The sequence below is a fragment of the Macadamia integrifolia genome, unplaced genomic scaffold (genome assembly GCF_013358625.1).
Source record: "Macadamia integrifolia cultivar HAES 741 unplaced genomic scaffold, SCU_Mint_v3 scaffold1090, whole genome shotgun sequence".
Taxonomy (NCBI): Eukaryota; Viridiplantae; Streptophyta; class Magnoliopsida; order Proteales; family Proteaceae; genus Macadamia; species Macadamia integrifolia.
This window is the reverse complement of record NW_024868082.1, coordinates 51,968-73,914: the sequence shown is the minus strand read 5'-3', so window position 1 is coordinate 73,914 and position 21,947 is coordinate 51,968. Positions and strand designations below refer to the sequence as shown.

General features: G+C 38.2%; 1 protein-coding gene across 1 annotated transcript in view; it reads right to left on the bottom strand.

Annotated features, from left to right (window-relative positions):
- The window catches only part of LOC122062692 (protein SWEETIE), a 103,224-nt gene extending 84,005 nt beyond the window's left edge, over window positions 1-19,219 (bottom strand). Inside the window, exons 1-8 of the mRNA XM_042626335.1 lie at window positions 18,962-19,219; window positions 18,594-18,801; window positions 18,152-18,258; window positions 12,443-12,679; window positions 12,197-12,286; window positions 12,022-12,109; window positions 9,141-9,205; window positions 5,585-5,689 (exon numbers count right to left, since the gene is read on the bottom strand). Coding sequence (XP_042482269.1) covers window positions 5,585-5,689; window positions 9,141-9,205; window positions 12,022-12,109; window positions 12,197-12,286; window positions 12,443-12,679; window positions 18,152-18,258; window positions 18,594-18,801; window positions 18,962-19,126 — 1,065 coding nt within the window. The 5' untranslated portion in view covers window positions 19,127-19,219. The remainder of the gene's footprint in view (window positions 1-5,584; window positions 5,690-9,140; window positions 9,206-12,021; window positions 12,110-12,196; window positions 12,287-12,442; window positions 12,680-18,151; window positions 18,259-18,593; window positions 18,802-18,961) is intronic.
- Window positions 19,220-21,947: the final 2,728 nt, after the last annotated feature.

Genomic DNA, 21,947 nt, shown 5'->3' with positions numbered 1-21,947 from the left:
AATAGTTTTTTTTTTTTTCTTCTCTTCTTCCTCTGCTTCTTCTTCGTCTACGATTGTTTTTTTTCTTTTTTCCCTCTTCTTCCTCTGCTTCTTCTTCGTCTACGTCTTTTTTTTTTTCTTCTTTTTTTTCTTCCTTTGCTTCGTCTTCTTCTTGTCTCTTCTTCCTCCTTAGCTTCGTCTGTCCTGGCAGCCCTGCTGCTAGTGGCTAGTGTTTTTTTTTTTTTTTTTTTCCATTTGCCCTCTGCTGTTCTCGAATGCTTCTTATGGAGGCTGCCGGTTCCTTCTATGCTTCTTCTTCTCTGCTTCTTGTCCTGCGCTGGCAGCACCGCTGCTAGTGCTTTTTTTTTTCCCCTGCAAGTAGACGTAGACTATAATCTGTATTACGAATTTATGACTGCATGATTACTACTGTTGTGCATTAGTGCAATCTCTTATGAATTTTTTTTTTACTACTGTTGTGCATTAGTGCTATGCTTTTTCTCTTATGAATTTTTTTTACTACTGTTGTGCTACTTGTGCATTTCCATGCTACTGTAGGTAGACTGTAGTGCATTAGTTATTATTTTTTAGATTGTTGAGTGCATTAGTGGCAGTGCAATGCTTCTTCTCTTATGAATTTTTTTTTATTACTATTGACTGTTGTGCATTAGTGCAATGCCTCCTCTCATTTTTAATTTTTATTTTTGTTAGTTTCTCTTGTTGTTGTTCCTTATGTTTGTGTAGTTTATTCAAATAGATATGGCTACTAGTGATAGTGGTAGTGGTGGGCCTACTGCCAGCACTGGAGCATCAACATATGATCCAAGCAAAGATCCAACTAAGAAAGCCAAATCAAAAGACCCCGGGTGGAAGTATGGATATTGGCCAGATCTTAATGATAAGAACTTAGTGCGATGTACACTTTGTGGAAAAGATGCCAAAGGAGGAATCAAAAGGCTTAAGCCACATTTAATTGGTGGGTATGGAGATATATCAAAGTGCCCAAAAACAACTGCAGCAATCGCTAGAGAGATGCATGAAGCTATCATGCGAAATCAGAAGAGGAAGCCTGATGTATTTGATGAGGATTATTCTGTTGATCATCAGCATGGAGAGGATTTGCCTGAAGAGATAGAAAGTGGAGGCAACTCCAGTCTGGTGTACCAAGGCCCCCAACTATAGAATCCTCAATAAAGAACCTTGTACCAAGCTCTGGGACAACTTCCAAAAAGAATAAAACTAATGTTATTACACTAACGGCAGTAAAGGGTCCGATAGATTCTTATCTTCGACGGACTCCTGAAGAAATAGTTGGTGAGAAGAGGTCTAAAGGTTCTACCCAGACAACAATACAAAGCAGCTTAAGATCAAATGCAGATAGAAAGAAAACTAATGCATATGTTGCAAAATGGTTTTATGAAGCTGGCATCCCATTCAATACAGTCAAGTTAAGGAGCTTTGAGGAGATGGTTGAAGCCATTGCGCAGTTTGGGTCAGGATATAAGCCCCCTTCTTACCATGAGTTGAGAGTGCCCTTGCTACAGGATGAAAAAGCTCAGATTGACTGTATCAAGAAGAAATATGAAGATTATTGGAAAAGATACGGGTGCACTCTTATGTCTGATGGGTGGACTGACAAGAGAGGTAGACACTTGATTAATTTCCTTGTCAATTGTCCATTGGGGACTTATTTTATGGCCTCTGTAGATGTATCTAGTGAGTCTCAATATGCAGACATGTTATTTCAGTTACTTGATAGTAAAATTGAAGAAATTGGGGAGGACAATGTGGTACAAGTAATTACAGACAATGCAGCTAATTATGTTACAGCTGGTAGAATGTTGATGGAAAAACGGAGTAAGCTTTATTGGACTCCTTGTGCAGCTCATTGTTTGGACCTCATGTTAGAGGACATTGGCAAGTTGAAAGCTTATAAAACAACAATAGAGAGGGCAAAAACAATGACAAGTTTTATCTACAGACATTACAAACTTGTTGATGCTTTGAGGAAAAAGACAAATGGAATAGATCTGGTGAGGTCTGGAGTTACAAGATTTGCCACCTCATTCTTGACATTACAAAGTTTGTACAAGAACAAGGATGCCTTGAAGCAATTATTTGTATATGATGATTGGAATAGTTCTAAGTTGTCCAAGACAGAGGCAGGTAAGAAAGTACTTGAGACAATACTTGCACAAACATTCTGGAACCGTGTACTAGATTGCTTAAGAGCATCCCAACTTTAGTTGTCTTGAGGTTAGTAGATGGTGATCAGAGGCCTGCATTGCCTGAAGTTTATTTGGCAATGGAAATAGCAAAAAAAAGATAAAAGTAAATTTTGCCAACAAAGAACGGTCATGGAAGAAGGTGTTAGCAATTATTGATGACCGTTGGGAGGTCCAAATAGATCGACCTTTATATGCTACTGGCTTTTATCTAAATGCTAGCAAATATTTTGACTACATCAATGATGAGAGACTCCCTTTTGAAGAATCATGTAAAATACAAGATGCATTCATGACAGTTATTGAAAGAATGGTGCCCGACTTAGCTGTGCAAGACAAGATCATACGTGAGTCCCAAATGTATAGAAAATGTGAAAGTAGCTTTTCAAGGAGTTTGGCTATTAAACAACGGAAAGCCGGTGAAGGAGCATTGGATCCTAGTAAGTACTAAGTATTTTTTTTTTATTATTTTAATAAGTATTTAACAATATATGTATCTAATATATACTCTTGGTGGGAAACACATAGATCTTCGGCCCCTACGCTTCAACAATATGCAATACGCATATTAGGCCTTTGTTGCTCCGCTTCCGGTTGTGAGCGCAATTGGAGCACATTTGATTTTGTACGTATTTTTTAAATATTAGTTTGTAATTATACTTTTTACATCTATTTCTTGACTTAAATAAAGAGTATTTATGGATTCAGATTCACACCAAGAAAAGGAATAGACTAGAACATCAGCGCTTGAATGATCTAGTCTATATCCAATACAATCGTCGGCTTCATTCAAGGTTCCAAGAAAGAAGGGAAAAGGGCAGCAATTATGATCCATTAATTCTTGATGAAGTGAATTAGAGTAGTGAATGGATAACAGGGGATCAAAAAGATGGAGATTTAGTCCATCCTGGAGACGACCTCACATGAGGAGATGTTGATAGAGCAGTTGGTGCATCTACATCAGTGGGGGGTCGTAATTTACCTAGGAGGGCTCAAGGATCAACAAGTGCAGCCAATATTTGCTACACACGTCGTGGTAGGGGAAGGGCCACTATTGAGGAATCATCAGATGATGAAGTTGAAGAAGAGGTCCACAATGTGGTGCGTGATGATGAAGATATTGAAGAAGACTTTGGTGATGTGCCAACTGATTCTATGAGTCAACAACAACAGGAGGGAGAAGAAGTAAATATTGATTTGTTAGCTTGATTATGGTTAAACAAGAACAAAGTTTAGCTTGATGGTTTATTTTGTTGTTTTAAAATTTATACTTTAAAGCTTACTAAAGTTTAGCATTTTGGTTTATTTTTATGTTTCTCAATTTCCATTAGGTGTTTTTAATTCTCCCCAGGTAGGATTGGAACCCATAGCCTATCACCTATCATGAGTCATGACTCATATATTAAGGAACAAGGTTTCTCTTGTTGCTTAGTGTTTTAGTATCACTAACTTATATGTATTGATTGACAGAGGGTTAAACATTAAAATATCATGGTTCATGGACTCATAGTCTATGATGGACTTTGTGGATCTCGTTTTGGGCATCATAGAGGTAAGTGTATCTAACTACATACTTAAATAGTTAAATATTATATTATTTACAATATTTCATTAGGAATTATATGTTGTTATGCCTTTTTTTTTATTTATAGTTTTTTTTTTATGAATAATTTTTTTATTTTTTGTTGTGTTTTCTCATGTTAGAAAATATATCACTTTGCAATTTGCATTGATATGAATTTCATGTTGAATGTTGATTCTTGTCTCTTGATGTTGCTTAAAGTGTGTATTTTTTTCCCTTGATGTTATTTAAAGTCGTGCTTCTTGTATTTTGATATAACATAAAGGCTTGATTTTTTACAAGCAATTTAAAATTAAGTATATCATTGTTATATAGTTATACTAGATATTATAGATATATTAAAAAAATAGTAACGTCTTTTTTGGCACCGTATTCACCTTAAGGTGGGCGCCTTCTCGCCTAAGCGCTTAGACAGCCCTCCAGCGCCTTGGTTCGCCTTGACGCCGTGACAACTATGACAGGGATAAACCTCGACAGTGTGATCATTGTGGGACACCCAAGAGAGGTGTTGGGTTCTTCATGGCCGTCCTCCGAGTACACATGGTGGCCATAGAGGAGGGGCAATAGCTCATGCTACTATGACATAGATTGATCCTAAAGGACCCTCACAAGAAAATACCAACTACTTCTCTAGGGATGATATTGCGTGCTCCACTGGTTCATGTCTCATCTTGATAGCTCATCCACCTCACAAGATTCCTCAGCTTCCGCTATGCATGTCACCACATCTGCATCTTCCACAACTCCATCATGGATTATTTACTATGTTGCCACTGACCTCATGACTGGTATGTCCCATTTATGTGATTCTTACTCCATTTGTTCTGGTAAGGATAAGGTTCGGGTAGCTGATGGTACCTTCTCCTTTGTTCCTGATAAAGAGTTGAGAATCAGAGATTAGGGAATGATTCGACTTGTCAATAACGATAGAGGTCTTTCTTATTTATACGAAGATTATAATAAATCAAATAAGGAAAGTAGGGTAACGCTGACTAAGCGTCCCTATCTACAAAACGATTAAGTGTCCCTATCTACAATACTTACTATGGTAAATAGTAAATAATAAAACTTAACCAAGGTAAAAATTAAATTAACTACGGTCATCTCAACACTCCCCTTCAAGTTGGTGCAAATATATCATACATGTCCAACTTGGACACGAGAGGATGAAATGCCTTACAGTGAAAAGCCTTGGTAAACACATCAGCTAACTGATTTGCAGTATTAACAAAGGTGGTCAAGCTTTTCTTTGAAGAAGTGTCTATCAATCTCAATATGCTTGGTCCTATCATCCTGAATAGGGTTGTGGGCGATGTTGATGGTTGTCTCCTATCATAGAGTTTGTTTTGTCTTTAATTATTTTCCTTCCTTGTAATTAGACTTATAATACTGGTAGTTCTCCTACTAAGAGTCCATTAGCTAATAGTATAAGTATTCGGGGGTGAAACACAATAGCTGTATTGTGGTTCAGTTTTTCTCTCTTCTTCCATTGTTTCTCTCTTTTTTCTTCTTTCCTTCTCTTCTTCAAGCTTTGTGTAGACTGGTTATTTGTTTCTCTTTCGCTTCAAGCTTACATGTCAAACAACCTCTTCATCAAAAATATATCACAATGTTAACCCTAAAAAAGGATCCATCCAAAAACAGCAGTGACAATCAAAACAGTTGGTTGTTTTATGATACATAGGATTGGAAGATAAAGCACAATTACATGATGCGTGGTTCTGTCATATATAGTTGCAAGGGACTGTTAGAATGTGCATCCTAAGGACCATTTCCATATATTGAAGCAGGAAGATACCAGTGCATGTGCATCCACAGAAGAATCACCCCGCAGCATATCCAAAGCCAACACAGCAAAGTTTTGAAGCTCAGTGTCTGGAAACAGATACTTCAGACGAATGGCCTGCAGGATGTGATTTATTTTCCAGTTAACATCATAATTAACAACTCACATAGTGCACCAAGAAAAGGCTAAGAAGAATCAAAACATCAATTGTAAATCCACAACAGTAGCCAATGGCCTACCAATGTTTGAAATTTTGGGCAAAGCCTGTCAAAATTAGCAAAATGTTTCTCTTTATCTAGGGGCCAAAATCTGCCAAAGTTTTGAACAAAATCTGTTGAAATAGGAGAAATTTTTCTGTTTCCACAGGGATTCGAAATCCCACCACTAGTCAAAATTTCAAACGTTGTATCCTACCATCAGATAAGGCTTAAGATGAGTTATCAGATTGGATTCCCCAACCACGGGTCCTTGTTTCATAAGAATTCAAAGTTCACATTATAAAGATTGAATGAAATCCTATATTGGTAAGGAAGTAGATGTCGATCTGGAAGATTTAACACATGTAATTTACAAAATTTCCAACCACCCCAAAGCAATCCAACATAAATTAGATCTCACAAGAGTTATAGATTATCAATGACCCAAACAGAGGCTAAGGTTATCAACAAAAAAAGTTCAGGAATAAGAACCCCTTTTCCAGAAACTATTAAAAAGGGAGGGGGGTGGAGGGAATGTAGTTATTTTAGACCAAAACAAGCAATAGAGTCCGAATGAATTTTATTTAAAAAAAAAAAAAAGTCTACGGTAATATAAGCATTCGTTTACTTGAATATACTGTCATTTCTTCTCAGATAAATAATTTCTCCACCCTTTTTAGAATTGATGGTGACTGATTATTGCACCTTATCTTTCTTCTTTCAAAGATTCGTTGATCAACTCACTGCTTCAAACTTGTCCCTATTCCTCTATCGTAGTGCAGATGTCTCTTCTTATTTTCTTGACTGAGATGTATGATCATGATTTTCTAAATATAATTGAAGTTTAATGCATTTTCCAAATATTTCCTTGTTTTGCAAATTCTCAATGATGTTGAAACTTGTGGTAAAATTCCCCCCCTCCCCCCCAAAAGCCGCTAAGCTTCCAGTGTGAAATGACCTCAAATCAAAAAAGAGATTCTTTTTTGAGCCGGCTTTGTATTCAATTAGAGGGATGGAATTCTTCTTGTTGGTAATTTACTTATTCATGTCTATTCCAGTAGGTGAGAGTCCTAAGAAATAAGACCTCAGACCAAAAACCCATTTTCTTACGGAAGATGGCTACGAAAGAAAACCTAAGACTTCCAGATTGGAGAAAATGGTTCTGGATGAACCAGACTTTCCTAAGGGTGGAGGATTGATGGAGGTCACTTGACCCACAGAAGGAGAAACACATAGGTTCCATCAAGAATTGCAAAACCTGAAAATGGACCTGGACGTACTTGGGGTCATTAATAGAACGACAGACTTGCAATTTGCAAGAACAGACTGCAGAACTGGGCAACAAGATCACTCCTAAAATCAGGATAGTAGATGAATCTTGACCAAAGGACTTATTTCCATACACTTTCATAATTTGTTAGACAAGACGGCCATGTGTGATATATATGTCCTAGCTTGAGGGGGAGTCTTGGAATAGCTAACAAGGGTAATCTGGGCATATGCATGTAAATTGTATATTGGGGGCAATACTGTCTCTTATAAGGCCATAGCTAAAATTGTATTGTTCTCTTTCCTTCTTATTCTCTTCTTTTCCATTTCTCTCTGGTTTTTCTTCCCTGTCCCTAACCTTTGTTGTGCATCTAATGACAGCAGTTTAAACTTTCATTAAAATTTAGGTACTTCAACCATTTTTTTTTTTTTTTTGGAACATCCAAACTCGAATTTCAAATCAAAACAGATTGATTTGAAAGGGCAGAAAAGTACCACCGAGTAGGAAAGGTGCGGAATTCAATTCCAAAACTTAAATTTTAACAACCTACAACAACATATTATATTTATAAATCCAAAGAAAGAAACATACCAGAATTAACAAACAACTCCTACTCTATCCAAAGATTCAAAACCAACTCTCCGAGCTCCTACTTGACTCCTTGCAATGTATCTTAGAACCACCAAGGCACCAATTAAGTCCACCAACAGCACCACTTAAAAGGCCCAATTAAAAGACAAGCCAATAACTACGTCCAACTCTAGAATATTCTTAAAACAAATAAAAAGAGAAAATCACTCAAACAACTATTTAATATTTTAATGATGAGAAACTGGTGCATCATTGCTCTTCTCCACTTTGGCAACCGACCAAGGCCACGCATATGTCAAGGCACACAGGGTATCATGTTGGAGGATAAGCTTGCATCACCTTTAAGGATAAGAGTACATGGCAAATCTCATGGAAGGGCCAGATGGAGAAAGATTGGTGAGGAAGATCCTTATGGAAAATGGAACCATCGATAATCTATTAGGAAGTTTGGAAGAAAAGATAAAAGTGAATATTTTCTAGAAGTCACAGCAGGTTTCCCAGGGTAAATTCTTCTTCCTCACAAGTTACACCATCATTCTCTACAAGTAGAGCTCTAAGGACTTTCTTTCAGAATTTGATCTCTACAGGTGTAGGTGTTTTAGCAAAGAAAAGACAAGGACAAGGACAAGGCAAGGGGGGAAACCCCCAAAAAAAAAAAAAATGTTTGGTTGCCTCAAGAAAACAGTAGGAGGCACTTTTCCACAATTTTATTCCCATAATTCTCTTGAACTATCTCATGCGTTTCTCTACCATCGATTTAGGACACAAAGAGGATGTGATTTCTCAAAATTATAATTCTCTTGCCTTGATTTTCTTTCCAAGGCAACCAAACACATGGGGGGAATAAGTTTCTCCCAACATTCTCTTACCATAGCCCACAAGGAAGGCAGGAAGCAACCAAACACAACCTATAGGGGAATGCAATGATCAATGATAAGTGAATTTCAATCTTGATGCTTTCCAGAAGGGAAACGATTTCAGTAAAATTTTCCAAAACCATCAACAGAAGACGAATATTTTTAAGAATAAATGAAGCATTGAAGTTTCTTACAGAGTTATAACAAATTAAAGGTTTTTTTTTTTTTTTTTTTTTTTTTTTTTGCTTACATTATACAACAACTCAGCCTTATCCCAACAAAATGGGGTCAGCCATTATCAAGCATTCTTTGATTCTTTTTATTCCACGTCTTGTTTGCACTATTAAAGTCAAATAATATCTGAATTCCTCTTATTTTCCCACCCCAAGACAGTAGATAAATTTATTTACAAATTTTGACTTTTTGTGGACGGTTTGAATTCAGAGACCTAGCAATAATGAATGAGGGCGCAATAAAAACCAGTAAACCCTGCATATTCAATTTGAATGACTTCCCCAGATGAAAAGAAACCACTATGGTCCATTCAGAATCTCAAAATTTGAGATCAAAACAAAAACCTCTGCTACTGAAAAAACCCATGGAAAAGAAAACCACTTAGGAGAAAAATTTTAAGGTAAATCATTGGCATGTACCTGTAAAAAGAACACCCAGGATAGTGTTAGTCCAATTCGCACATCCTTTGAATGAGGTCCAGTTGCTGAAAAATTGAAGGAATTATGAGAAGCAATGACATGTAAAGAATCAATAGAAACAACCTCGGGGAATACATGATGAAACAACCATAAAAACAATCTTTCTGGATTTTTTTTAAGCGTCCCTCCTTCAACTCTCTAGATTTTCTCTCGACTCCCTCCCTATCAAACACCACGGTCTCCCCCTTATCACTGCCCAATATTGCACCACAATGCTCGATCTCATCCGCAAAAAACTTCAGCTCTAGAAAGGCAAGCCCCTCTCCTATGCAGGTTGTCTGGAGCCAATTAGATCAATTCTCCAATCCTGCTACACCTATTGTTCAGAAGTCTTTCAGCTTCCGCATCCCATCATCTACGCTGCTGAATCTCTCTTTTGTACCTTCCTCTGGAAAGGAGTTGACTCAGGTAGATTCCTCCACCCCATCAGTTAGTCCTCCATTTGCTTCCCCAATCTAAAGGTGGCCTTGGTATTAGGACATAGGAGAATCCAAGTCAACTCTGTTGGAATCCTTAAGCTCATTCAGAAGCTGATTTCCAAACATAATAGCATTTGGATTTCATGGGTATTTTTTCATGGGTTTCATGGGTTTATTCAGCCCTTCTTTCTAAAGACTATTTTTGGACCGTCCCCCTCCGCATTGATTTCTCCAACGTGACTGGGTTTGGCATAATATCCTTGGCCTTCGCCCTAGGGCCCTAACTCTCATCTGCTCTTCTATCTCTGATGGTCTTTCTACTTCTCTCTAGCTTGAGAACTAGCATCCATCATGTGTTCTATAAATGGTGAGCTCCATAACTGTCTACTCCTATGGCCTTGATAGAGACTCCCCCATTGCTTCCATTATTTCTTATGAATCCTGGTCCCCGTTATCCCTCCCCCCCCCCAAAACCCCCAAAAAAATTCCTCATAGCCACAGAGGAAGGGGTGACAAAGTTATCTGGTCCCCTTCGCCTACTGATGGCATTTTCAGCTCCTCCTCGGCTTGGAATTCCATTCACTCCCATAATCCTTTTGCCCATTAGCACAAGATTGTCTGATTCTCTGGTCACATCCCTTGGCATAGCTTCATTGCCTAGAGAGCCCTTTCTGCCTCCCCACCCAATCCTTCCTTCTTTACAAGCGCATTCATGTCCCTCCTTGTTGTCTTTACCAGAATGGACTGGAAGATTCAGATCACCTATTCTTCAGCCGCCCTTTTGCCACCTCCATTTGGAAAAGAGTTCTCAGATGTTCTTGGCCTAGCAAGAGGCACATCCTTGGCCTTCATAGGGAATGAATATGAGTTGACAAGACTTTTGCTCGATCTACTATTTGTGCCACGGCCGGTAAACTTGCTTTTGGCCACCATCAATCATATATGTTTGGAGCATAATTTTTACAGATGGACAACTCCTGCTCCCTTGAGAAGATTTGGAATGCCATCTTCTTTGATGTTAACTCTTAGATCAGAATGCTCCCCCTGGTCTGTTAGAGATTCCCCAATGAACAGGCTTATTTTTATCTCCAGGGATCTTTCCCCCTCTATTCTCCCTCCCCCCTCCCTAATGGTTTGTAATGGCCTCTTCTCAGTCTTTGTCTCCTTTTGTCTCTTTTATTTTTCTCCCTTTGGGGTTGTATATTCCTTTCTTCTTGTTTCTCGTTAATATATTTTTATTCATCCCAAAAGAAGAAAACAAAAAAAAAGGCAAGCATCTAGTAACTTTGGAGAGCTTTCTCCAATTGCCTCCCCACCCAGTCGTTCCTCATTTTTCGTCATATTTGTGTACCCCTAGCTTGCTGCCTTTGCTGGAATGGAGTGGTAGATGGTGATCATCTCTTCTTTGAGTGCCCCTTCTCCTCCCAGGTTTGAAAGAGATTCCTTAGCAGTTGCTGGCCTACGAGAAGAAGGCCTCTCCCCTTTTAGAGAGAATGGATCTGGATTGATATGACCTTTTGTGGGGACTCTATTTGTGACACTGCAGGAAAGCTCACCTTTGGTGATCAGTCACATCTAGATGGAGCGCAAACTCCATAGATGGAAATCATGGAATTCCAACTATAGATCTTTCGATAAGATTTGGAATGCCATCTACTTCGAAGTTAGTTCTAAGCTTGCTCTGTCCCCTCTCCACCTTGTAAAGGATTCCCCAAAGAATAGGCTCAGGTGTCCCTCTTCTTTACTCCCCCCCCCCCTCTTAAGGGTTTGTGGCCTTTCTGTTGCTTTGCAGTTTCCCCCTTGGGGGCATTGTATATCCCCCCTTTTTTCTTCTTCCCCTTTGGTAATGAATTTATTATTTACCAAAAAAAAAAAAAGGAAAGCATCCAGTCTAACCTGAACCATTGCTACCCAACTTCAACAAGTTTCTTCAAAGCAGCCCTTTTCATGATTAAACTTTTACTAACTTAAAAAACACTACGAAGAGAAATCTCAGCTCCACGATAGTGGATGTAGCTGGATTCATTGTATTAAATTGAGAAACTAAAAGACCTTGACAAAAAAATTCAGGCAAGCTGCAATTTCAACTGCATGACTAGTATCCACCATGGGGCATGGATGACTAGTCCTTTGCTGAACACCTGTCAGAATTCAATACTAAATGTGTGGAATAGCCAATTGGCACAAGACGTTATAAATTTCTGTGCAAATTAATATCAGAACAAGTGCAATTGCACAATTATCCATGGTCAGCTTTGAAAGTATAACTGCACATGCCATAAGCTTCCTCAAGTCCTAAAAATGTGACACACACATGAGTTCCAATCAGGTATTCAAAACCCTCTTCTTCCTTGATCCCTTGGATTTGATGACTCATTTTGAATTAGCATCAGTAACCATACCTTTCATGAAGGGCAACGTTAAATGCTTTTGAAGACAACCATCTAGTTTCTTTGCTGGAGTAGAATTACTTTTCCCTTTTGGTTGCACCTAGTTAGAACAATATATGAGAACTAAAAGCCAGAATGAAAACAATCAATTGAAAAATGAGGAAAACAGCACATTGAGGACATTTACTTGTGCCCCAGGATTCATTCCAAGAGCAAGCACGGCACCTAAAGCCTCCGCAAAGGTATCCCTGACAGACGAAACAAGATCCTCAAGAGCCTAGAAAATAAAAAAAGGGGCACTAATTAGGAAGACCAATGTCCATAATAGAAATATCAGAATCCAAGAAATTACGTTGAATAGTGAAAAAATATAGAATGGGAAAGGTACTTCCGGAAGTTAAAGAAAATGATGTGAAGGATGAAGAAGACCTGCCTTGACACAGTAAGAGGCTGAGTTGTCAAGTTCTGAAACCCCAAGACCAGGTCCCCCAATACTGGCAAATGTCTTCAGACATCTTGCTGCAGCCATTCTAACAATAAATGATTTATCTCCCACACCTACACGCATGATTAGACGAAAAGCCTCTGTATAAGCTGCAGAAGCAGCACTACCACCAGAGCCTTCCAATGCATTCTGAAGCATTTGTAGAGCTTCTTGTCTCACAAAATCCTGAGATTTGAGTTATTGACTGTAAACTTGAGAACATGTAAAAAAGAGGGGGGGCGTTGGAAGAATACTAATGACAATAGAAAAAGAATGATCATCACATCAAAAAGGGTTTCATTTTTGGATTGCAAAAGCAAGTGAATAATTCTTACAAGTACATCTAACACATCAACTAAAAATGCCCTCAATGAACGCATAAAATTTGAGGAGGAAAACAAAAGCAAGAAAAAAAATCATAACAGAAAGATAATTGCAGCATATAATCTCTCTCAGCCAATCCAAAAACCAAAAAAATAAAATGTATTCTTATGTATATTATCTATAAATAAGCAAGTGCTTATCCAACATCAATTCCCATACCAACAGCCAATAAAGCAAATCCTGCTAACTCTAGATCCTTCCAGCAGATTTGGGTCTCCATCTCCTTTGATATCAGAAGCAAGCTACCTGTTGTCCCTTTTAGATGTGTTGATTCTATGAGAAATGGATATATTGTAGCCTCTTGGAACCTCCCCCACTCCTAATGCGGGGCGTGTCATAGGATTAGATTTCTTATCTTTTCCTTGTATTTTCTCCCCTTTGGGGCCCCTTTTCTCTTTGGTAATGAATTTTTTATTCACCCAAAAATTAGCAAATCCTCCATTGCATGTTTAAAGCAAAGGATGAATGCATTTAGTAAGAAATGTTCAAAAGTATGAAGTCAGTTTCAAGGGGGAAAATAAATGAGAAAAAAAAGGAAGATCAAATCGGCAAGGAACACTATTCTCAAGAAGGAATTTGTTGCTTAACAAGTTACTGCACAGCCTCAGTGGCATTTAAACCCCACCCCACCCCCCCCCCACAAAATAAGAATCTCTCTTTCTTGGGAGAGGAGGGAAAAATTAAGATATAATATAAATGAAATTGAAAGTAGCAGAGAGCGAGTGCTATCAGGTTGAAGTAAATCCTGAGATAACTTCCTAAACAAAGGCCCAGGCTCTGACAGGTGCTTTAATTGGTGGATATCACAGTGTGCGTTTCTCCAATCCAGAATGTTGGATGCTGTCAGAGCATGTCCAATTGTGCAATTCTATTTCTAGTTACTATTCCAATTAAAAAATTAAGCTAGCCAGTCAACCAGGTTAGTGCTGAAATTTTATTTCAATTTCAGGTTCTGCAGTTAGTCTCTGAAATTGGTTAGAAGTTGTAATATAACAAGATTGATTGGATCATTTTATATCTATTTTAATTGCTTTTCTTCACTAATCAGTTCAAGTTTTATCTGCATACTCACTTTATAGTTTCAAACAATAAACCATAGTTCAGAGCACATTCAATAATTGATTAAGTACTTTCCAATAGGCCAAAAAAGGTCAATTACCCAGTGCTGGTCCTGTAGTCCTGGGAGGGATGAGTTTGGACTTTGGGGTCGGTCCTAACCTTAAGATTTTTGCACAAAGTGGCCTCCCTCTAGACTCCAACCCAGGCATTCCTATTGGTTTCTTACAATAGGAATCCACTCAAATCCCATTTTTTAACTCCAAAACACTTCTATCAGTCATACATAGAAAATCATAGGAGAAATAAATCTTTCTGCAACCACTTCACTTATTAAATCTGATGCAAGACTAATTACAAGGTAATCACTCTGATGAGGATTACCGGGAAAAAAAAAAATACTCTGATGAGGGCATCATCCAAGGATTTAGGACATATCAAAGGAGATGCCGACGTACACAGTGTCATATCACTTCATTGTGACTAGATGTCTTGTATGGATGCATATATGTGTAGATTATTTTATTTGCTGTATCTTAATTTATTTGTCCAAATTGCTATGTGCTAATGTTGTAAGGAAGTTATTGATGGATAAGTAGTTATTAGAAAGTAAATATTGCAAGAAAATTAGTTATTAGGGAGTAATTTCTCTTCTTTTTTCTTTTCATTTTTGGGTTTTAAAAAGTTGTATTTTGAAACGGAATGAAGGAAGATGATGTTGAAACTTGGAGATTTCTCTCATTCTCTGCAGTATGAGTGATTCCTGCAAACCTTTGGAGTGAATCCAAGATGGTGTCAGGCCAAGCCCCCTCTCTCTTCCCTAACTCTTCCCTCTTATGCTACCCCACCCTCTTTCTCTTACCTATTCTTTTTCCACCAGTCCCAATTTTTCCAGTTTTTATAGCCTCAAACACAATGACTATTCATCAATTAACAGCAAGGAGGAGAAGGACAGCAAAGGAAGACTTGTATTAGATTTTCCAAACCCGTCCTGCCTCACAGTCCCAATAGCTTAGATAACAAATCCAAAAATACACAGAACAGATTCAGATTCGGCAGTGAACAGATCTGAGAATAAACTTTAAAATAGGTCAAATCAGCAATAACTTAGAATCCACAAACTAAGTCTCGGTTGAGCCTGAAATCCTGGTCGAGTGTATGATGCCTAAGAAAAATTCCAAACAGCAGCTCAAGATCTCTTCATGTGTATCAGTTGTATCTTGTATCTTCTAAGTAATTTAAGTCATTGACTAAGTAGCCAGTTTAGATTAATATAATCTCTTAGTTTCCTATTGTATCTAGTCATTAGTTTCCTGTTACGATTAGGCTTTAGAATTCTACTCTGATTATGGTTCTTAAGTTCTTCAATACTTACATGGTATCAGAACTCTCCCATTAATTCATCCCTATTATCATTTCTGGTTTGAAAGTCTAAAAAGAACCTTTGTTTGAGGGTTGCAGCAACCTATGCTGCTTAATACTTATCTTAGGCCCTAGTTGATAAATATGATGATAAACTGGGGCATCTTCTTCCTATGGATTGCATTTGGATTCAAACCTCTGCAGATTTGAGATCTGATTTTATGTCTCACCCAGCCACAAGTTAAGTTACAGATTTTGGGGCTTTATAGGCCCTTAAACAAGGGATCTTCGACAGTGAGATCAAGCCAACAACAGAATTATTGGGTGCTATTGTTCTTCCCCAAAATCACCTGGCGGTACTCTTTATTTCTTCAATTTCTGGGCAGGTTTGCTTCCTCATTATCACAAGATCTATCCATCAGATTACTGCAGGATTTGAGGCTTTATAGGTCAACCATAAGGTGACCTTCGATCAAAGTTTGGGCCAGATCAGGTCCTCTGATCCCCTCCTCCTGAAACCTCTTATTTTTCTGGTTTTCTCTTGATAACATGACCAGTTGCTGCTATATCTACTGTGTTATCAGATTTTATCATGCCATATATGGTTTGTTAGATCAGACTCCTTTTTCAAGTTCTATCGGAAACATATAATTATTGATTTTTGTATTCAATCGAGACTATTGGTGCACGATGGCTGAACCCAAATCCTCCCCTAATCATGCCGTGTCAAGAGTCAGCCAGGTTCTGTTTATTTTCTGACATTTGACGATCACTCTTGTATGACTTGACTTGGTTATTTATTTTGACGGATCATACTGAAGTTTTATCTATTTTTAAACAGTTTCACCTTGAGATTAGGGCTCAGTTTGATGCATCCATTAAAAACTTTCATTCCAATAATGCTTTAGAATACACTCAACATGCTCATTGGGATGTTGTCTAGTGTATTCTTAGATATCTTAAAGAGTGCTCCCAGCAAAGGTCTTATTTATCGTCGCCATGGCCACACTGATGTTGTAGATCACTCTGATCCTGATGGGGCAGGTGCTACCAATGATCGCAGGTCAACCACTGGATATTGTACTTTTGTTGGTGGTAATCTCGTTTCTTGGAGTAAGAAGCAAACTATTGTGGCTAGGTTCAGGGCAAAAGCTGAATGTAGAGCTACTGCTCATACAATAGCCGAATTGATGTGGTTGAAGTCTCTCCTACAAGAGTTGGGGTTCTCAGTTCCTCAACTGATGAAAATGTATTGTGATAATCAAACTACAATCTATATTGCTAACGATCCAATTTTTCATGAACATACCAAGCATACTGAAGTTGATTGTCATTTTGTAAGAATGTAGTCATGCAGAAGCTTATTTCAACTCCATTAGTCAACTCTACCAATCAACTTGGTGATACGTTTAGAAAGGCGTTGTTTTGACCTACTTTGTTGGTGGTTGTTCCAAGCTAGGTCTGGGAGATATATATGCTCCAGCTTGTGGGGGAGTGTTAGCATGCATGTATATCGGTTGAACCCCCATGGACCTCTATACCGTGAGAGTATATCTTGTGTCTTCTAATTGTTTTACTTTAATTTAAATCGACTAATTAGGGCAATAGGAATTTCATCCATCGTACAGCCATACCTCCACCTCTCAGTTTCTCTCATCTCTCTCTCCATTCTTCTTCTCTGATTCTGGTTCTTACGTTCTTGAATACTTGCACCTTCCAATAATTATTATTTTCTGCCTTTATGGAGTTCTCTCATTGCTTCATAACCAAAAACCCTAAGGGGCCTAAAGCAAAATAACTGATTATTGGAATATTATTACAAGAATCGACACGAGAATCAGAGCATCAACCCCTTGCCTGATCTTCACAGTGATTCTCATGACAGATTCCAGAATCAGTGCAATATGATCCACCCAAGTTTGACTCAATTTGTCGATTCTAAATCTTGATTCTAGCCCAAAGTCCAGAATCAGTATCCATCTCAACATCCTCACCTCAGCAATAGTACCTTCCTTCTTTTTCTTTTTTCTTTTTGGTAGACAAATTATACTATTTTTTATGTAAACATTGCTTGATTTATCTCTTTCTTTCTCATTTTCAACCAACTACAAATTATATTATATTGATAGATGAAGCCAGTATCAGGGCCTAAATGCTTTCCATCAAATGGTAAAAACCAGTTAACTGGCATTTAAGTGAGAATTTGGAAACAGACACTTTCTTTGCTGTTAACAATTGAGAAATAATGACGACCTACAGCCACCACCATAGGCAGGTTGTCATAATAACATGTTTAGTCTAGGAGTCTGTAAAATACTATGGCTATGTTTAGTTGCAAGGATTAAAGGGAAGGGAAGTGAAATTTTTTTAAGTTTAAAACATAAACTTACTCATTACCTCATGTGACTATATCACTAACTCCAAAACATTCCATATTTGGTTATTAAATTTCACTTTACTTTGTATCCAATACCCTTTGTTGTAATATGTAAATAAAAATTACATGTAAAATGTATCATTACTAAATATGATAAGAATTTTAAACTCCAAACCATTCCATATTTGGTTATTAATTTCACTTTATTTTGCATCCAATACCCTTTGTTGTAATATGCAAATAAAAATCACATGTAAAATGTATCATTACTAAATATGGTAAGAATTTTAAGTTGTTTATAATTTCACATGGGGTGATGATTACAAAAGTTTCTTTTTTTAAGCTTAAAAATTTCACTTCCCTTCCTTTTAATTCCCCTTGCAACCAAATGGAGCCTATGCAATAACATAAGATGAAAACAGTTGATGATAGCAAAATAGAACAGGGCAACAAAAAGAAATGCAGTTACCCTATGATACCTCATTAAACTTCATCAGTTTCGCTGCAATACTAGTTGTTTCAAGTAAGCCTGAAGTAATCCTTCTCCCAAAGAAGTGGTATAACTCCCCCAAGCATTGAGCTGCACCTAAAGAATGGTTATCAAAGACCAAGGACAAAGTAAGATATATGCTCGAACACAAAACCCAAGGGAAGGAAAAAATAAAAATGCAAAGGAACTTCTCAAACCAAATAAAATGACTTGCCAATAGGTACTAGGAACTACACATGACCGTATATGATTTATTTCATACAAGATCATGCCCAACTCATAAAAGAAAATATATCTTTCAAAGCACAAAACAAGAAGCCAAGGATGTTTACATCGAATAAAATGTTTTTTAGAGTCAAAATCAAATAAAATTCGCAAGGATGAATCAGGAAGAATCGTATTCGCATCAGATAAACATGCCAGGTACCAACCAGCAGCACGGAGAGGCTCGCTTTTCTTCCCATCGGAAAGAAAGCCTTGGAGGGTGCTCGCTCTAGAGTATATCGAAATGCCATCACCCTTTAATATAATTCTCGCCATTACTAATGATGCCAAACGCCTTACAGGCCGACGAGCACCAAGAATGAGAAGGGAATACAGAGCATCCTCGCATTTTCTTTGCCATAGCAGGATAGATTCCTGCAGTTAAATGATTTATAAATCATCTCCGGACAACTACATTTCGAGTAAGTACGTATGATGCATAGAAAAAGAACTGTATGCGGAAATCAGGAAGTACTAGGGGTCTGAAGAAGCTGGAAAAGGAAATTGTAGGTGAATTTGCAGAAAGCGAAATTACCTTAGGTTCTTCGTCTATGGCGGTTATGAGATCTGAGAGAAGATCGAAGCAGAGAAGAGCATCTGGAGGTTGTTGAGATGCAGAAGCTACAATGGACTCCAACTGGGCAACCAAGACGCCAAATCTGGAGAGAGGGACGTTTTCTCTCACGAACTTCTGCGCCATGGGAACCGAGACAAAAGCACTGCTCCACTCTCACTCTTTGTATATTGGGCGGGTTACGGTGGCAGAAGACGCAAGAGGCCTACAAAATGAAATGCAGTTACAATTCTTCTCTCTTTGTTTACTTCGTTCTTGTGTTTTTCACTTTCTTTGTTTTCTTTTTTTTTCTTTTTTTTCTTTTTTTCTTTTTTTTTTTTTTTTTTTTTTTTTTTTTTTTTTTTTTTTTTTTTTTTTTTTTTTTTTTTTTTTTTTCCTGAGAAAAGAAAATTAAACTCTGGGAAGACTAAGGCGTTTCCCACGCCCACACATGTATATTGTTTATTCCTTTATTCATGGAGAAAGAAAGAAAAAAAATAATAATAATAATAATGATGTGAGGTGGTGCAGTGTGAGGGTGTCAATCGTTTTCGTTGGGCCTATTTTGACTTTTCCACTTTAGGACCCTGCACCATGATTGATACGTTTAGTAACTAATCCTTATATTCTAGACATGGTCCCATTAATAAACGGTTGATCGAGTATCATTCTTTATTCGGGCTACCAATAATCGGGATAAACATACCTTAGATGGGCTTTAAAAGAGCTAATGACACATTTATCTAAGTGGGTTGTAATCGAGATGGTGATCTTGTTTATTCATTTCTTGGTGGTAATTAAAATCTTTCCCTTTTTTTCTTCATTTGTAGTCTTGCAAGATTTACAATTCTCCAATACTATTTAAGAAAGCAATTTGAATTCATCTAATGACTCCATATGTAGGTCAGATTCACAGGTTTAGACAATGGTTATCATTTTTCATTTCATTTCTTGTTATCCTTGGATAAGGAGGACTATGAATACTCCTCCATTGATATAGGTGGAATGTTGAGAAAACCAAACTAGAATATCCTGGAAAGAGGAAGGAATTGCAAAGGCTTAAACTTGGATTGCTTGATTAAGGTGTTCAAGAAGGCCATACTAGAATCCTTAGTCTTGGATATCCCCTTTTGTGTGCAAATAATGGTATGAAGCCTCTGTGAATCTTGAAAGGTGGAAAGAATATGTTATTGGAAATATATACAACCGCCCAGTGGCATGCCAAAACAGGGCCAAATGGATAGCAAACTAGAAGAGTGGGCTAGTCAACCATTCCCATCAAAAGAGTTTTGATAGACGAATGACTGGAAAAGCACCAGTGGGCTGAGGACACTACATGAGCGTCCTACCGCTCGACTATTCACATCGCAGGTGCCCAACTGTGTCAGTTTGTTGTTCAAACAGTAAGCTTCAAGTATTCACTAATCAAATGGTGAACGCATAACCCATCACCCTAGGCGAGTAGCTCAGTGATCAAACCGCTAGACTCAAGTTGCTTGGTCTGAGAATCCAACAGGGTACCCTTATCAGGAAACTCCTCAGGCCTGATACGTGGGTCATGAGATACCGACTAGTCCTAGCCCGCGAAGGACTAGTGATGGAACACCAAATCTTCCCCTTGAAGGAAGGATATCTTGCCATATCTCCCTGGATATGGCCAATATGCGAAGGTCCCATATCTGGGACCCCCTCCATATTCACTTTCCTATTACATGCCTAGTATACTCAGACTCCTACTGGCAATAAGAAGCTACCAAAGTGGGAATCTCATCCAATGGCCACCATCTTCAGCTATAAAAAGCCTATGTAAACCTCTTTCCAGAAGACCGATCTTTTTTCGTTCCTACTAGAACCATCTGTTTGTGAAGAAGCCTAACTTAGGCACTGAAGAGTCCTCCATCAGATTAGCCCGACAATCACTCTCTTGTGTTTGTTCTTCTATGCAAGACACGAAGACAACCTAGGTGTAAAATTTTATGACACAACAGATTGGCATCATCTATAGGAAATGTTGTCATTCAGGCCATCTGTTCAAAATTATGGACCCACACAATGGATGTCCTACACATCCTCACCCGCTTCGCAAGGAGAACCACGGGACCAAACAAATATCTAACAAGCTGGTGGTAAGTTACTGAGGTTGGGATCCTCACCCCTACCTTCTCTAGCCATTGGGTCGAAGCATTCACTAACCCCCAGCGAGTCATAAACACAACCTTTTGGTGTTGTTTCGCCCCTGACATGTGGGATCGAGGTGGAAGACATCCAAGACGAATCTTGCTTGCAAAGATGAGAACTTGTGGGAGGAACCGATATAAGTACCATCATTAAAGAAGGAGCCAGATCGAATGGTGTAGCTTAGTGGAGCCCGAGTAAACCAAGGATAAGTCCAGGACCCAAAGTCGTCGCCTAACACACCATCAATACTGAACAAGTGCGAAAGCTGGCACAAAGAAGAGAAGAAAATTCGCTCCCAAGGGACATAGAATCATTAACGAAGAGGTAGAAAAACTGAAAGCCTCGCATCTAATCAAAGAAGTACAATTCCCCACATGGCTTGCCAATGTTGTGACGGTCTTGAAGTCGAATGAAAAGTGGGGAATTTGCATCAATTACATTGACTTGAATAAGGCCTGTCCAAAAGACTGCTCCTCGCTCCCAAGGACGACCAATTGATCGATGCGACAACAGACCACAAGATGTTAACCTTCATGGATGTCTTTTTGGGATACAATCAGATCAAAATGAAGTAAGACGACAAAGAGAATACGGTATTCCTAACCAAGCTAGGTAATTATTGTTACAAAACAATGACATTCGACTTTAAAAAATGGGGCTACTTATCAGAGGATGGTGAACTCCATGTTTGCAGAACAAATCAGAAGGAACATGGAACTATGTGTGGATGATATGCTTGTCAAAAGCATAGAAACTGATCAGCATGTGATCAATCTGGAGGAATCGTAGC